The 19,031-nt window shown below is 44.8% G+C and overlaps 1 protein-coding gene across 1 annotated transcript; it reads left to right on the forward strand.

The window, feature by feature from the left end:
* Nucleotides 1-343: 343 nt before the first annotated feature.
* zbtb37 (zinc finger and BTB domain containing 37) lies at nt 344-8,163 on the forward strand. Its single transcript, XM_080013391.1, has 4 exons — nt 344-908; nt 1,009-1,851; nt 7,177-7,273; nt 7,546-8,163. The coding sequence occupies exons 2-4, from the start codon at nt 1,019-1,021 to the stop codon at nt 8,032-8,034; spliced, it is 1,419 nt and encodes a 472-aa protein (XP_079869517.1). The 5' UTR covers nt 344-908; nt 1,009-1,018; the 3' UTR covers nt 8,035-8,163.
* The last annotated feature ends 10,868 nt before the right edge of the window (nt 8,164-19,031 follow it).

Here is a 19,031-nt window from a genome sequence, read left to right on the forward strand (position 1 = left end):
TGTATCCACACTATATAATAAACACCCAAAAACTTTTAATTTGTATGTATAATTGTTATTATTTTGCATTATATTGATTATTAAAAAATAACATTAGCGGTTTAATTAATTTCCCCTAATAGTAAAACGTGAGAAAAGAGCAGACTCTTTCCTTGAACTACAATACCCAGAAAGACCTTCTTACCCCGGTGCATTCTGGGAAACTCTGTTTCTACGTGAACTACTTCCGCCTCTGTCTGCGTCCAGCCTGCGCAGAACAACTCCATTTCCCACAACCCTCCGCGGCGTCACTCAGCCCTGGCCCTGCGCGGCGCCGTGGAACACACCGAGAGGGACCGAGAGACAGTAGAAGTTTGAGCCCCAGGAGAACCGGCCCCGAGCCGCAGCGTCTGATGGCCCGGGCCCGGGCCTCCCCCTCGGCCTGGAACTAGCTTCCCCCGCGGCAGCACCAGGCTCCGTCTCCGCACCGAGCTGCAGTCCGCTGCTCTCCCAGAGGCTGGAAGCAGGGAGCGGCTCAGCGCGGCGCCGCACCGCGGAACGGAGCCATGCAGTAGTACTGTAGTAGGGCTGGAGTAGGACTGTAGTAGGGTTGGAGTAGGACTGGAGTAGGGCTGGAGTAGTACTGTAGTAGTACTGTAGTAGGGCTGGAGTAATAATGTAGAAGGACTGGAGTAGTACTGGAGTAGGGCTGGAGTGGTACTGGAGTAGGGCTGGAGTGGTACTGGAGTAGGGCTGGAGTAGTGCTGTAGTAGGGCTGGAGTAGTGCTGTAGTGAGGCTGGAGTAGTACTGTAGCAAGGCTGGAGTAGTACTGTAGTAAGACTATAGTAGGGCTGGAGTAGTACTGGAGTAGGGCTGGAGTAGGGCTGCAGACACCAGCGGAGCTTCCACTGTTTGAACTTCAGAGCAGGTGAGTGCAGCAGCAAAGTTTCACCTCCTTTTTGGGACGGGCTGTCTAGAGATACGATGAGACTGTCTTCACCTGCATCTTCATCTTCACCCTCCCCCAGTCCGAGCGGGATGGAGCGGGGCGGCAGCATCCAGCTGGACATCCCAGACTTCAGCAACTCGGTGCTCGTCCACCTTAACCAGCTGCGGGTCCAGGGCCGGCTGTGCGACATCGTGGTCAACGTCCAGGGCCAGAGCTTCCGTGCCCACAAGGTGGTGCTGGCCGCCAGCTCGCCTTACTTCCGGGACCACATGTCCCTGACCCAGATGAGCACCGTGTCGCTGACGGTGATCCGCAGCCCGTCCGTCTTCGAGCAGCTGCTGTCGTTCTGCTACACCGGCCGCCTGCGCCTCCACCTGGCCGACATCATCAGCTACCTGACGGCCGCCAGCTTCCTGCAGATGCAGCACATCATCGACCGCTGCACCCAGATCCTGGAGGGTATCCACCTGAAGATCAGCTTGGCCGACCTGGAGCAGCTGGGCGGGCCACGGGCCGGCCGGGGGGGCTCCCTCCGCCTACCCGAGCCGGCCGGCGGAGGCGGGGCGGGGCGGGAGGCCGGCAGCCCCACCGAGGAACCCCCCGGCTCCCCGACGGCGGAGGGGTCAGCTGGCGGAGGCCGCGGGGGCAGGGAGCCCATATTGCGGATCAACCGGGCTGGACAGTGGTACGTGGAGGGCGGAGGAGAGCTGGAGAGAGGGCGAAGCGAGGAGGAGGGTGGAGGAGCGGCCGACGGAGTGAGGATAAAGACGGAGAGAGTGGAGGAGTGGACAGAAGCGGCAGAAGGAGAACCTGACACAGAGGAGGGAGCCATGATGGATGCCTTGGGTCCCAGCTCCCAGCAGGGGGCACCCTCAGGGGCCAGGGCAGTGCAGCCCACCAGCAGCCTGAGTGAGGCAGACAGGTGGGTGGAGCCAGGCGAACTGCTCAGCTACGACATCGTAAATAATGACATAAATAATATCTTGAATAATATCATGAATAATAAAATCATTAATGATACAAATACAGTTTTTTGAAGGATATGCTGCCCTTGCAGCGCATGACTAGACAGCTAGTTAAGCATGTCACATGTTGACATACAGCTAGTTAAGCATGTCACATGTTGACATACAGCTAGTTAAGCATGTCACATGTTGACATACAGCTAGTTAAGCATGTCACATGTTGACATACAGCTAGTTAAGCTTGTCACATGTTGACATACAGCTAGTTAAGCTTGTCACATGTTGACATACAGCTAGTTAAGCATGTCACATGTTGACATACAGCTAGTTAAGCATGTCACATGTTGACATACAGATAGTTAAGCATGTCACATGTTGACATACAGCTAGTTAAGCATGTTACATGTTGACATACAGGTAGTTAAGCATGTCACATGTTGACATACAGGTAGTTAAGCATGTCACATGTTGACATACAGATAGTTAAGCATGTTACATGTTGACATACAGATAGTTAAGCATGTCACATGTTGACATACAGATAGTTAAGCATGTCACATGTTGACATACAGATAGTTAAGCATGTCACATGTTGACATACAGGTAGTTAAACATGTCACGTGTTGACATACAGCTAGTTACGCATGTCACGTGTTGACATACAGATAGTTAAGCATGTCACATGTTGACATACAGGTAGTTAAGCATGTTACATGTTGACATACAGATAGTTAAGCATGTCACATGTTGACATACAGATAGTTAAGCATGTTACATGTTGACATACAGATAGTTAAGCATGTCACATGTTGACATACAGGTAGTTAAGCATGTTACATGTTGACATACAGATAGTTAAGCATGTTACATGTTGACATACAGATAGTTAAGCATGTCACATGTTGACATACAGGTAGTTAAGCATGTCACATGTTGACATACAGATAGTTAAGCATGTTACATGTTGACATACAGATAGTTAAGCATGTCACATGTTGACATACAGGTAGTTAAGCATGTCACATGTTGACATACAGATAGTTAAGCATGTCACATGTTGACATACAGATAGTTAAGCATGTCACATGTTGACATACAGATAGTTAAGCATGTCACATGTTGACATACAGATAGTTAAGCATGTCACATGTTGACATACAGATAGTTAAGCATGTCACATGTTGACATACAGATAGTTAAGCATGTCACATGTTGACATACAGGTAGTTAAACATGTCACGTGTTGACATACAGATAGTTAAGCATGTCACATGTTGACATACAGGTAGTTAAACATGTCACATGTTGACATACAGATAGTTAAGCATGTCACATGTTGACATACAGATAGTTAAGCATGTCACATGTTGACATACAGATAGTTAAGCATGTCACATGTTGACATACAGATAGTTAAGCATGTCACATGTTGACATACAGATAGTTAAGCATGTCACATGTTGACATACAGATAGTTAAGCATGTCACATGTTGACATACAGGTAGTTAAACATGTCACGTGTTGACATACAGCTAGTTACGCATGTCACGTGTTGACATACAGGTAGTTAAGCATGTCACGTGTTGACATACAGCTAGTTACGCATGTTATGTGTTGACATACAGATAGTTAAGCATGTCACATGTTGACATACAGGTAGTTAAGCATGTTACATGTTGACATACAGGTAGTTAAGCATGTCACATGTTGACATACAGGTAGTTAAGCATGTCACATGTTGACATACAGATGGTGAAGCATGGCACATGTTGACATACAGATAGTTAAGCATGTCACATGTTGACATACAGATAGTTAAGCATGGCACATGTTGACATACAGATAGTTAAGCATGTCACATGTTGACATACAGGTAGTTAAGCATGTCACATGTTGACATACAGGTAGTTAAGCATGTCACATGTTGACATACAGATGGTGAAGCATGTCACATGTTGACATACAGGTAGTTAAACATGTCACATGTTGACATACAGATAGTTAAGCATGTCACATGTTGACATACAGGTAGTTAAGCATGGCACATGTTGACATACAGATAGTTAAGCATGTCACATGTTGACACACAAATAGTTACGCATGTCACATGTTGACATACAGATAGTTAAGCATGTCACATGTTGACACACAGATAGTTAAGCATGTCACATGTTGACATACAGCTAGTTACGCATGTCACATGTTGACACACAAATAGTTAAGCATGTCACATGTTGACACACAAATAGTTAAGCATGTCACATGTTGACATACAGCTAGTTACGCATGTCACATGTTGACATACAGATAGTTAAGCATGTCACATGTTGACCTACAGGTAGTTAAGCATGTCACATGTTGACACACAGATAGTTAAGCATGTCACATGTTGACATACAGGTAGTTAAGCATGTCACATGTTGACATACAGATAGTTAAGCATGTCACATGTTGACATACAAATAGTTAAGCATGTCACATGTTGACATACAGATAGTTAAGCATGTCACATGTTGACATACAGATAGTTAAGCATGTCACATGTTGACATACAGATAGTTAAGCATGTTACATGTTGACATACAGATAGTTAAGCATGTCACATCAGAGTTTCTGTTGGTGGTGGTGCAGATCAACGTGTCCTTGAAGATTTCAATTTTCCGGACAAATGGAAGAGATTCCTGTGTTTATTGAGATTAAAAACAATTGATAAGCAGGCTATATAAAGAATAAATTCATGAATGCGTGTTGATTTATACAATTGTTTTTATTGAATGTTCAAAATAAATTAAGTCCTCTCATTTAACGCAAAAAAATTACACATATTACGATTTGAAATCAAATCATTTCCATTCGTGATCAATAAATTACAAGTGCAGCTGCTTTAATTAACAATTTACTGAAATACAATTTTGATTAAATCCAAAAACAAAATAAATATGGCCAGTAGCTCAAAATAAATAATAAAGGTTTGTGGTGTTGCACATATTTTACACAATGGTTATTTACCGTCTGCTTTGGCTAAGAACTTAAATATCAAAAAGAAAACCTCTAAATGATGGATGTATGTGTCCTTGTTGTCCGATACGTCATCTTTCTGTTTCTCCTCCGAGATCTGGGCGCTGTGCTCTGTCTCCGCTCCGTGTGTGTGTTCACGAGCGCAACCTGTCGACTAACATGATTGGTTAGGATCGTCCAAACTGATTGGCTTTCCGTTGCAACCTGCCGAACGCGGAAATGAACAGATCTGCGGAATGGTTTTTATCAAAATGATCGGGTCTATTTTATTTCGACATAGCGGAAAAAATTGTGATGGTTATCGTTATTGTTTTAACACCCTGCATGAATTAAAATTGTGCTTGGAGGGAATTATTTTCTCCGGACATTATGACCGGAGAAATTTAAATATGTCGGACTTGAACAGATTTGCCCGGTCAAAAACCGGTAATTACTGGTTAACAGAAACACTGTATTACATGTTCAAGATCAAGAGATTATTTGGTACATACATAAACATACTGTCATACATATATGCAGTGAAATGTCATGACACCCGGTGATTACGCACAATAAGCACTATGTTGACATATAAATAGTTAAGCATGTATAATCATGTAACATCAGGGCTGGGCGGTAATGCCTAACATTTATATCAGGGTATAATTAAAGTACAGACAGTAACAGTGTATATCACATTATATAAATGTTTCTTAAGATTTCAATAGAAATGCTTCTAACATTTTAAGCTGTCCTCCGTGATTTTTGATAATCATAATCCCAATTAATGTTATAAAATGTTTTTATTTATTTAAATATTTCAATAATTAAAAATAGATTTCCACATGAATGTGTCAGCTTAACTAGAGGGCACGCGAGATAGCATCAGCTTTGGCATGGGTTTCCAACATTTTCCTATGGGCCGGATGGCTAGCAGGGCTACGGAGCTTGCGATGGAGCCAGAACACAAGTTGCGAAACAGGAAAACAACTTCAGCGCGCCACAAACCCGCACTTTGCGACGAAAGCCCCGCACACGGCCCCCGTTGTGATTGTATCAACAGGAGTCTTGAGGGCTGTAGGGCTTCCGGAAGAATGACAAACATCAAACACGGTCGCACGTAGAAAATGGGACTTTGTTGTTGTTGCTCAATAACTAATGCTGCGTTCAGTTGGGACACGCTAGAGGGGAATGGGATAACAGCACTGTGTGAATGGCAGCGGCGGGGGGGAGGGGAAAAAAAAAAAAACCTGCCGTGGGAGAGGTACGGCGGCAAAACAAAACAACGTAATGTTGCTATGGTGATGACTCCAATTTGCTCCTAGGACCAGGTCGTTAAGTCAATTGGTCGATAAGCGAGGACCCGTGTTATTTCACGGTAAGAGGACGTGGCCATTGGGAACGCTAGTGTAACGAACGGTCGTTAAACAGGTAGTTTCAGTGAGGAGTTCCTTCATTAAACTCAATTATTTTGTAGCTGTTTGTATATAGAATAAGAATTTGTATAAGAATTTTAGTAATGTTTAATAATTGTATTCGCCTCTTGTTGTTCATATCTGCACTAGACTTAATCTGCTAAGTAACGTTTGGCTCATTCCATTTTTGAACTCGTGCAAAGACGGGTCGTAAATATTCCTGTATGCGCAAACCAGCTCCGCGAGTCTTGCCTCGAACTTCTCCATTTTGAAATGAAATAAAATGAAATGAGGGGAAACACCCCTCGCGCAAAGTCACAAAATCTGGTGACGTCATTAGCTTTTATGTGATCTATTAATCGACAATTTTTTAAGGTTAACAACTATCGATTAAGAAAATTCCTTTAAATTTGCATCCATACCTCACAGCTAAAAGAAGAGGACCACTAGGGGGCAGTGCCGGACCATTCAAAAACATAACTTGCCTAATGAAGGAGTTGGACACTGCATTCTATGAGAGGCAGCACAATGAATTATATTATGATATTATTTATGATATTTATGATATTGTGTATTATTATTATTATTATTATGTATGCTACTATTATTTATGAGAAGGTTTCAACTCCAAAGTACGACTTCAGCATCAGAATACACAGTTGCCACATTAATACTACATGTACTATGCTTGTTCACTAAGTACTGCTATACACACTGAGTCCTGCTGGACGTAGTGAGTACTGCAGCTGAGTACTTTCTACTCACTGAGCACAGTACACAGTGTGTATTACACAGTGAGTACTACAGTACACAGTGAAGAGTACATAGTATGTAGTACACAGTGAGTAGTTCCCAGTACCCTGTTCCAGGTTCAGTCCGAGCGGCAGCGTTGTGGTTGTATCGGAGCGACAACGGGCGAAGAGCGAGTCGCCCGGAGGAGATGAGCTGCGGCCGGCCGGATCACAGGTACTACTGCTGTACTACACTGTTATAGTACTACAATATCAACTAATTTTCTAATAGTTTCAGGATTATAATCCATTAAGCTCCATGGAGTTGAACGTGCTGAATATCCATAGAGTATAACCTGCTCTGTCTCCATAGAGTAGAACATCCATCTCCATAGAGTAGAACCTGCTCCATCTCTATCACCAATCAGACTTTGCTGCTTCTGGATCCAGTGGTATGACAGGATGTCTTTTCCTCCTCCTTCTCTCATTCCGGTTCCTCCTCCCCAGGTGGAGGAGCATGCAGCCTTGGACATGGGCGGCTATGAGGAGTACCTGAGGGAGCAGGTCGGAGACCGCTGGTTCCGCTACAACCCTCGTCTGACCTGCATCTACTGCTGCAAGTCCTTCAACCAGAAGGGAAGCCTGGACCGCCACATGCGGCTGCACATGGGCATCACCCCATTCGTGTGTCGCATCTGTGGGAAGAAGTACACACGCAAGGACCAGCTGGAGTACCACATCCGCAAACACACGGGGAACAAGCCCTTCAGCTGCCACGTATGCAGCAAGAGCTTCCCCTTCCAGGCCATCCTTAACCAGCACTTCAGGAAGAACCACCCAGGATGCACGCCCCAGGAGGCAGCCCACAGCGCCTCCCCAGAAACCACCTCCAGAGGCCACCAAGACGAGCACTCCCCCTGCCAGGACGAGCCTGAGGGGGACACTGCAGGGGGGGAAGGGCCCCAGGCCTCAGTGTCCACCACAGGGCCCGACTGAAGGTTAGACAAGAACCGTAAAATAGAAAAATAGAAACTCATATAACCAGTAAATGTGAGATCAGGTCCATGTAAATAGACTATAATTTATGTACCCAAAGTACCTAGTACGTATACACCTGGAAAGACTATCCTACACCCGGAATATTAAGAACATATCCTACTCCTGGAAAACTGATGTAAAAACTACCCTACACCTGGAAAACTGTCCTACAAACTACCCTGCACTCGGAAAACTGTTGTAAAAATTACCCTACACCTGGAAAATTGTCCTAGAAGCTACCCTACTCCTGGAAAACTGTCGTTAAAAAACGACCCTACTCTTGGAAATGTGTCCTAAAAGTACCCTACACTTGGAAATCTATCATACAAATTACCCTACCTCTGGATTGGTATATGACCAGTAGGTCTGTCAAACGATGGTTCGATATTCGAGTGCTATTCAAATTGTAGAAAAAAAACAAAAACGTTCAAATCTGAAAATCAACATTTGGAAACAAAATATGCAGTGTTTCAGCAGAAATTTATAATTTTTTATAAAAATGTTGCCTGTATATGCCCACATACATCCTCTGTGGGCGCAGGTGAATGAGCTTCGTCCTTGCGCTCTTTTATTTATCCTGCAGCTGAGCAGGTGCACCGGGTCTTACCGTGGGACAGCACGGAGGTTCGTTTAAAACAATCACTTAATTAGGTGTTATTTTTTTCATTTCCATTTTTTGGGGCCGCTTTCTAAATCGAATCTTGCAAAAAAGGGTTAAAGAGCGGAGGAGCACAATAAAAGCACCAAATTGTGTAATTGTCCCGGAGAAAGGAGCCGTCCAAACCCCTCGGTCTGGGTCTCTGCTCCCCGGAGAAGTGGCAGAGGCAGCGGCTGGACGATCGCCCAAGCCTCACACGCAATAACACAGCCCAAAAGTGGTTCCGATTTTAACATTTTAAAGTTGTAATAGATACACAAATATATTCAAATTTATTAGATTTTTCATAAGGAATAGTCAAAATGATTTTTGGCCAATGTTGACAGCCCTTATAACCAGTCAGACGGGTATAAACCAGTCAGACGGGAATATAACCAATCAGACAGACAGGTATATAACCGGCCAGACGGGCGTATAACCAGTCAGACAGACGGGTATATAGCCGGTCAGACGGGTGTATAACCGGTCAGACGGGTGTATAAGCAGCAAGACAGGTATATAACCATTCATACAGACAGGTATATAACCGGCCAGATGGGTGTATAACCAGCCAGACAGGTATATAACCTATCAGACAGACAGGTTTATGACCAGCCAGACAGGTGTAGACCCAGTTATATACCTTTCAGGTTCACCAGCCTGATGTGAAGCGGACAGTTTGTGATACCTAAAGGTTTAAACCTCAACCTTTAGTTAGTTACAGTGACTTACCACTGAGCTACAATTAGTTAGTTACAGTTTAATAAATACTCCCACAGTATGTGGTGTATAAATACATGAAGTATTCAATTATAAGTGCTTTGTTACAGAAGTTTCAACAGAACCTTGTTTGTGGATCCAGGATTACTTACAGTATTTGAGTATTTTGGGCCCTGCTTTAAAACACATCTACCTTCACAACAGTTCAAGCTAAAAGTCCACACACACTCCAACCTCACGCCGCGCAGACTTTTCTACTTTTCTATTTCCAGAATTCGGAGGGGATTTGACCTCATGGTGCAGTTTGCTGAAGGGCACTGTGTCAGTCTGACCATATTCCTCTATTCGCCTTGAGACAATCTGGAGACATCGGGTTTAGAACCAGCGGCTTCCAAACGCTCAGTTGCACAAAAGGCTCCTAGGCAGCGATGGTTTGGCTCCGAACTTTCTGACGGAAAAGAAACAGAAACTTAAAGTGAAAGAAGAAGAATGACAGAGTATAAGAACGACAGAGAGGATCCAGAGTGAAAGGATGGAGACCAAAGCAGAAACCTCTATAAGCTACAGATCAGTTACCTCCACCGAACAAACACACACGCACACACACCAAGAACCCTGACACAGTCACATGGATTTTGGCAACCGTTTCCTGGCGCCCACACGAAGTGATGCGTAGCCCGGACAGAACTTGAAGCTCTTTTTTAAATCACTTTAAAATATGAAACCGAAGCTGCTTCACAACGTTTTGCATCCTACAACTTCATGGGAATCTCTCAGAGCGCCTCCTGCTGGCCCCCTGTGAACAGGCTGCTGATTGGTCCTCAGCCACTCCTTAGCATGCAGGCTAATGCTAATGCAGGCTAATGCTAATACTAATTCAGGCAAATGTTAATGCAGGCTAATTCAGGTAGAACCTGCCACCACTCAATACTTCCCTTGGTAGCAGAGCGCTAACCGCAGCAACCTCAAACTTCTGTTGTAAATAGACGACACAGAAATCGGACACTGTACTGCAGTGCTACTATAGTATCAGTACTGTGTATCAATACTGCAGCGCCCCCACTGTACTGCAGCTCCACCCACTGTTCTGCACTTGTACAGTATCAGTACCCTGTATCAATACTGCAGCGCCCCCACTGTACTGCAGCTCCACCCACTGTACTGCACTTGTACAGTATCAGTACCCTGTATCAATACTGCAATGCCCCCACTGTACTGCAGCTCCACCCACTGTACTGCACTTGTACAGTATCAGTACCCTGTATCAATACTGCAGTGCCCCCACTGTACTGCAGCTCCACCCACTGTCCTGCAGTTGTACAGTATCAGTACTGTGTATCAATACTGCAGTGCCCCCACTGTACTGCAGCTCCACCCTGAAGAGGATTGGAGGAGTTCTTCTGTTTCCATCGCTCAAAAATGTTTAAGTTTCACGTTGAGTTTTATTTTTATTTTCTTTACGGCTTTAAAATCGGACAATCGGTTTTCTGTTTCCTGTTGCTGCACGTGTGTCTTATCACCTGTTTTTGCTATAAATGTAAAAAATGTAAAGATGTTTTATAAATGTCCAATAACCTTGAACACAACTTGCCTAAAGATCTAAGATATTTACTTCAGTACTGCAGAATATTGATTATTAAAATCTATATCTAATATATGTAAGAAAGTGTTAAAAAGTAAAATTACTTTTCATATTGTGTTTCTGTTACATGGACTTCATGTTTTATTTAGATGCATTTCTGGTTCCACCACGAGGACGATTGGGACATACGTACACCTAGCATGAGGGCGACCTGGTGGCATGATGGGTTTAGTGCTGCCATCACAGGTGTTGGTCCCAATTTTTCCATTCAAGTCACCACAGAGGTTCCTTTAATCAGATGATCGCAGCAGATACCTACTCTTGTTTCGGCTTAAAAGCGAGTTAAGCTGCTGGATGCAAACTTCTGATTGGTGGACTTGAGAGCTTGATTCCCAATGAGCTTTTGAAAGTTGGGAATCCAAGGGCACGTTTAAATGCGCCCGGAGAGCTTTTGACACTGACTGTTAAAAATATATATGCATATCTTCTGCAGTAAGTTGCTGTACAGTGGTTTCTTTCATGAAAGTGAAACTAGAATATTATTAATATTATTAATACAGAGTGACTAATTCATTCCATTTTTTAAACAAACATCAGAAACATATATAAATATTGATGTATGGCACATTTGGGTTCAGGGGTAAAACATTTAGACGGTTTTGGGATTCTTTTTAAATACACTTTATTTACCTTCCTGTGGGTTAGACATACAGTTGACAGATCGAGAGAGAGAGGAACCAAGCCGTCGCAAGTCTCCGTAATCTTGTCAGATTTGTCAGGAGGCTCTTTTTCTCTGTCTCTGTCGATCACTCACTGGAAAGCGAAAATTAAGTTATATCTTTTTACAGCGTATTTAAAAAACAACTTGTTTTTACTTGTTTTATAAAAAAATAATAATTTCTCTACTCCAAGACAACATTTAACTATATCACCATATTGGGATCAAACCCTGGACCGTTTCTCTCAGTTTCAGTTTCTCTCTCCAAAATAAGTAAAATAAAATCACAACACCCTAGTTGGAGTGCCACGTCTTTCAATTGGATGCAATCAGAACCGGTGTCACATGACACCTTTTGGAGGGCCTGGTCAGGAGTGTAGCAGCAGCATTTTTTTTTGCAGAATTTTTGGACTTGTAAACGGTCCAGGGATGATTTGCTGAGGCAGGTGAAAAGGGAGCTGAAGTAGTCAAAACCGGACGATATAAAAGCATGAATTAACATTTCCATCCCGCTTCAGACACAATGGTTCTGAGCTTTGCAATGTGTTTCAGCTGGAAAAATCCAGGGAATTCAGGAACTTGACATGTTGGTCCAGAGTCAGAGCCTTGTCCATTGTGACACTTAGAGACCAGGCTATGAGGGGCAGAAATAACAATTGCTGTTTTGTCTGCATTTAGCTGTAAAAAATAAATCTGCCATCCAGTTTTGTATAGTATTGAGGCAGTTATTTGAAACTGGCAATTTAGTTTTGAGGTTTAAATGAGAGATAATTTGATTATTGTTATTATTATTATTATTATGATTATTATTATTAATAATCATAATAATAAGGATAGCTTTATTTATATAGCACCTTTAAAATCCCATTTAACAAAGTGCTTTGACAGATGAAATAAAAGCAGAGTGCTCAAATCATGAATTTAAAAGGCAAAGGAACATTAATAAATAGGAATTAAATGTATTCATTAAATTGTAAAAGCGGATAGAGACAAAAAATAAATAAATATAAATAAAAATATAAATTAATAAAATAGATAAAGAAAGGGGGTGATCACATAAAAACAGATCTATATGAATGGGTTTTGAGGAGTGAAGTCACTGACTTCACGTCAGTCATGTCTCAAGCATGTCGTTCCAAAGTCGAGGGGCCTTTACAAAGGCATGGTCACCTTTAGTTTTAAGTCTAGACTTTGGAACAGCCAGAAGGGCCCCACCTGACGATCTAAGGCTGTGCACTGGCACAATGGGGTCAACATATCTGCTATGTAGCTTGGGGTCAGACCCAGACATGCTTTAAAAGTGATCAGTAAAATCTTTAAGTCGATTCTGAACCAAACAGGGAGTCAATAGAGAGAAGCCAGGATTGAGGCAATGTCGTCTTTTGGAAGCGGTAAGAAACCTACCTGCTGCGTTCTTACCTAGTTGAAGGCAAGGGAGTGACTTTTAGTTGAAACCAGAAAGAAGGGAGTTACAGTGGTCTAGTCATGAGCAGATCAGGATGTAGATTACTTTTTCTAGGTCGCTGTGTAATAGTATTGGTTTGATTCTTGAAATGGTTCTCAGTTGAAAGAAGCAGGACTGGACTTTTTTTTAAATTTGTTGTTCAAAATTTAGATCAGAGTCAAATAGTACTCCCAAGTTTCTGACAACAGACTTCACATTTGCGGACAGAGTACCAACGCCACTCAGTATGACCCATATGATTTGATGAATATGACCCATATGAAGAAAATTCTTCCGTCCAACAGTTGATATCATTGATATAATCTACTACAGCAGCTGGGCTGTTTGGGTCACCAGGTCTCAGAGGAAGATATATCTGTGTGTCATCGGCGTTTCAATGAAAATAGACTTTGTGTCTTTGGATAATTTGGCCAAGTGGCAATTTATCGATTGAAAATAAAATTGGACCTAAAATACAACCTTGCGGTTCACCACAGGTAATGTGAGTCACAGAGGATGAGTTGTTACCTATGGTGACCGTGAAGGTTCTTTCTGGAATTAAACCAGCCGAGTGCAGTGTCCTTGATGCCAACCCAGGTGTTACGACGGTCATTTAAAATGGCATGATCTACAGTGTCAAAGACTGCTCAAGCTCTGTAAAGCTCTAAAACCAGACTGGAATTTCTCAAAGATGTTATGACAAATGAAAGCCAAAAGCTGGGTTGATACCACCTTCTCTAAAACCTTTGATAGAAATGAAAGTTAAAAAATGGGCCTAAAATTTTGTCGCCAATCTCTCAGCCAAGACATGGCAAGAATTTATGGCCCTTTGATTACCTAATCTGGCATGATGACCCTTGTGAAAGACAAAAATATTGTGTAGTCTGATCCCGGCATAGGACATTACTCAGAATTTTAAGGAGGAGCCGGTTGGTAGACATAGACTGCATGGATTAATCACCGTAGGCCACAGACTTTAGACCACAGACCCGACGTGGACTACATGGATTAATACTGTAGAGTTAGAGGTAAATTATTCTAAATTATTATTTGAAATTAAGTCCTAAATTGTATCTGACGTTCTATAATTTTAATATTCATGCATTCCATATATGCTTCTATATTAACCCCCCCGCCCACCCCTGTTTCCCCTTGCCCCGTGTCCTGTGCTCTCATTGGCAATGACTCCCTGACAGGTACAGATACCTGCTAGGTATCTCTCAGGTGTTTGTTACACATCTATGAGGGCTCTGCGATCTCTTGGATCGGGTCTTTTTCACATTGAGATATGTCTGGGGTGTTGCTTGTCTCCAAGTAAAAATCTATCTAATCATTTATAAATTGTTTGAATTTATTGCGCGAAAGAGCGAGAGGATTTAGCTGCCAAGTGCATGGGAGAGGGACACTGGCCGAAAATGTAATGTCCATTTGTATTGGACAGTGATCTGAAATGATGATACTGTGGTATTTTCAATTAGTCACATAGGATAGTAGAAAATTATCTAATAGAAGAAAAAAAAATCCGAGTATGGGTATGAAGAACTGGAGAGAAGAAGGAGAATTGCTTGGTAGTGGGATTTTTTCTTCTCCAGGGATCAGATGGGTTGCATGACTGTGCAAAAGAGTAAATGACGACTACAGATTTAAGTAAGGAACTGTTTGGGCCTTGACTTGTTTAGCTGAGTGTGTAAAACACAATTAAAATCTCCACCTAAAATCAGACGGTGAGAATTAAGGTCATGGGGAGTGGTGATGGAGAGTGGGGATGGGGAGTGGGGATGGAGAGTAGTGATGGGGAGTGGGGATGGGGAGTGGGAGTGGTGATGGGGAGTGGTGATAGGAGGGTTGAAGTTGCCATGTGTGATGCGGTACGGGAAGCACGGTTGTGGAAAGGATCTTCCGTTCCCGACTTGAATATTGCTTGGCACCAAGCAAGTGTAAGTGAGGAAATACAGTATATACGTAGAATAAAAAATAATTTAAAAAGCTATTTTACTAATTTGGAGAAAAATACGAGGAGTGACGTGTGAGCGTGTGGTTGATATATGTGAGTCTCACGGCGAAAAAGTGAGACTTGGCAGCTCTGTAAAACACTCTTTCATTTAAATGTACAAAGAACACAGTACATAGTACATAAAATAATGTACACAGACCTCTAAAGCATACCAGAATATATTCATATTCAACAAAAGAAACCATGGTCCTCCCTACAGAGTGAGCAGAACGAGCAACCTAAGATGAAATAAAAAATAAAAACAATGCAATGTACTTAAAAATGAAGTGCTGTAATAGAGCAGCATTAATCAGTCAGGTAGTTCAGGTAAGGCACAGGAATGTTGCCTAAGTAACGAGTAATATGAACATTGGCATAAGTTGTAAACAGTTCTGACCAGTCAGCCAGGCTAACGGGCTAGTAGTATTCTCCATGCTGGACACTGAAAAGTTTTAGTCCACGCCCACCTGCCATGGGCCCCACTGACCGACGCACCTTACGTATAAATAGCAGGTGCAACCATCAATCGGCTCCCATTTTTTCTTCAGCCACGCTGATGCAGCATTCAAGAGAAGAAAGAAAAAGATGTCTTCATCCAGTGGGATTTGTGTGTGTCCAGCGAGACGAGTTACATCGTGATCTCCGACCTGCACGCCCACTGTGAGTCAGCGTGCGCCTTTTCTCCCCTTCCATTGGATGGGACGGAGCAGGACGACGACCTGCTGGATGTACGCCCAGGTTTCCCCGAGGTCCCAGTCGCGGTGTAAACTTCCCTGCGGCCATAGATGTCCTTCTTCAGGAGCTTGCTGGAATTATCAAGGAGGCGGCCGAATAGAAAAACCTCGCTGTTCCCCACGAACGACATGGCAGGCACCCCATTCCCCAGCCATCAAGCCAGGGGGAAGGAGGCAAAGGCAAGAAGGAAGATTTTACGGAGCTCGGTCTCCCTCCCATTCCTCCTGGATGGACCTCCTGGATGGCCCCATGGAGCCGGAAGGTTTGTTTGGGCCCCACCTCCAATCGGTGGTGGAGCAGATGCAGAGGACGTCAGAGGAGGCAGAGTAAATATGGAAGAATGTGGCCCGGCCCCAGCATGTGGTACGCCCTCAACGATCTGTTGGTCACTGGCAGGAATGCTGGGACCGCCGACAGACGCAGAAACGCCCCGCTGCAACCGCTGTGGCTGCGTCTCGCCCTCCTGCCCCTGCTCCTGCTTCCTCCTCCACTGCTACCGCAGCCGGCGTTCCCAGCGGCGCAGCCAGCTCTTCGGCAGGATTTGATGAAACCACCGCCCAGCTGGCACCTGGTCCAACTCGTCCTAGGAGCCGCGGAGGGAGCAAGGAAGAAGACTTTTGAATGACTCTTTGGGTATTAACAATGTTGGAAATGCATGCTGTTTTGGTATTAAACACAAAAACACAATCGCTCATCACTACACATATGTTTTGGAAAGACACAGACGTGTCTTTCCAAAACATATGTGTAGTGATGAGCCCACGAGCGCCGTTACGCCTTGTGTGGACAGCACACACAAGGCGCTCCCACCTGCGCACGGCGTCTCCTCTCCTCACCCTCCGGTGTGTGAGATTATGAGCGCCGCCCGGCGCCCCGTTTATCAGCACCCCGTCCTAAACAGCGACTTATTGATGCCAGTGTCCTCACCCATCACGCACCCCCGGCAGAGTCTGGCTGAGAGTCTGTGCGTAAAGCGCTCACCAGAGACTTCTTCTCAGCCCTTTCAGTCCGAGCCCCCCATGGGTCGCCCCAGAGAACACTCCGACACGGGCGAAGGCTGCATGGACCTTGGCTTAGCTCGTCTCCTTGACAACCGCAGCGCATTAAATAAATGCACGCCCGCTCTCAGAGCATTACTCAGTGTGGCGGGACAGCTGGATGGACTGGCTGATCAGCAGAGTGTACACACTGCAGTTCGCCTCGCCCCCTCCCGAGTTCTAGGGGATTCTGGAAACAGTCCTGTCTGTTAGGGTTTTGCCTTGTTGTGTTGTTTTTATTTTGTTTGTGGTTCTCTCTCTCTCTCTGTCATCTCTCCCTCGTGTATGTGGTCCTGTGTGCCCCGTCTTGTTCCGCCTTTGTCTTACTCTTGCTCCTTCTATCTGCCACTCTGGTCCTGCCACTGACCCCATTCAGCAATCAAGCCGGCTGTCGTCACCTTCCTTGTCACTCCACCTGTATTAAACCTGTTCCCCGTTCACTCAGTCCTTGTCAGATCGACGCCATGTTCACGGCGTCAGTACGACGACGTCATCAGAGTACCTGCCCTACTCAACCAACCTTCCTGCCTGCCCGACCCTGCCAGCCGTCTGTGTAATCTCCTTCCCCCCTGGTCTCCCTGCAATAACCACTTGATCTTTTGCACCTACTCCTGTTCCGCCGTTGTGTCCTGCATTTGGGTTCACCAGACAGCACTCATGACCGTAGCGTGACACTGTCATCCCAGGTGGCTTGCTCTTCAAACAGAGCTACAGGAACTCCTGTTGAAAATGCAAATTCCAGGGTTCCCCAAGGCGGGAGGATGAAGGCACATCCTCGAACTATCACCGTTCATCAATAATGTATGGAAAGGCCCTTCCACATGCTGTTGACAAAACAGGTGCTAGAATGTGTTCACCAGGGCAACTGGTTCCCTTCCAAAGATCTTAAAGATGCATTTTTCCATGTCTCCATCATCCAAAAAAACAGGAAATTCCTACGCTTTTCATTCCAGTGGATTCAATACCAGGGTTAGGTACAACTGACTACCGTTCGGTTATTCCCTGGCTCCAAGCACTTTTTCCAGATGTGTGGAATGGCTCTGCATCAGTTACACAGGATGGGGATAAGAGTGCTTTTTCATCCGGACGACCTGCTTTTGCTGGCTCGCTCGAGGGAGGAAGCAACGTTACAGACAAGGACATTGGTGACACACCTGTCGAGCCCGGGTTTCGCCATAAATTGGAAAAGGAGCTCTCTTCCCTCACAGCTCGTTGTGTACCTGGGAGTGGAATTTAACGAAATGAGACCCATGCTCTCATTTAAGCAGAGGGTGAAGGCACTGACCGCTCTTCTCCACTGTGTTACACCCCACAATGTGGTGACAGCTCTCTGTCATGCAGGTTCTGGGCATGATGTCCATGGGTCACCTGGGTCTACTCCACATGAGACGGTTAAAAAGGTGGTTTATTTGCCTAGACCCCGTGCGCCAGCGGAGATGCATGATCTCCATTCCTCCCTCAATCGCCCCCGATCTGGCTACTGGAAAACCCTGCGCATCCTGTCAGGAGTGCCCCTGGGCAGAGCCGGAGCACACATCTCAGTTTTCACAGACGCATCTCTCACAGGATGGGGAGGAACGCGTCCGTCCCAGGTGGTGGGAGGACAATGGCCAGCCCACATGTATCTCCACATAAAAGTGCTGGAACTCCTCACTGTGTGGAAAGCGATCAAGCATTAGCGATGCCAGCCTACATAGCTTAGCTCAGCTGTTGAGCATAACTAGATGGCTGCTGTGTTGGGCTCACACACACTCTTTCAGAGAAGTGGATATTCCTGGCATACTCAACAGAGGGGCCGACATTATGTCGAGGGGGGGCCCTAGACAGGGGGATTGGAACCTCCGTCCCAAATTGGTCACCAGATTTGGAACAGGTTTGGTGAAGCTGTGTTCCACACACAGAATCTCGCAGTGAGCCCTCGGGTTCTCACTGAGCCCGCGGTACAAATCCTCCGCTGGGAGGGACACGTTTGTGCATCGTCCGTTGCCCAGGATGTTCCTTTACACTTTCCCACCTGTCCCATTGATTCCCCGGTTCCTGGACCGAGTGCAAGCCAAACAGCTGCTTGCTATTCCGATAGCCCCAGAGT

Source organism: Zeus faber (genome assembly GCF_960531495.2).
Source record: "Zeus faber genome assembly, chromosome: 1".
Classification (NCBI taxonomy): Eukaryota; Metazoa; Chordata; class Actinopteri; order Zeiformes; family Zeidae; genus Zeus; species Zeus faber.

Coding starts and splice junctions, on each gene's coding strand:
- zbtb37 (XM_080013391.1), top strand. CDS start 1,019: ATGGAGCGGGGCGGCAGCATCCAGCTGGACATCCCAGACTTCAGCAAC. Junction 1,852..7,176: donor AGCCTGAGTGAGGCAGACAG/GTGGGTGGAGCC, acceptor ACCCTGTTCCAG/GTTCAGTCCGAGCGGCAGCG. Junction 7,274..7,545: donor TGCGGCCGGCCGGATCACAG/GTACTACTGCTG, acceptor CCTCCTCCCCAG/GTGGAGGAGCATGCAGCCTT.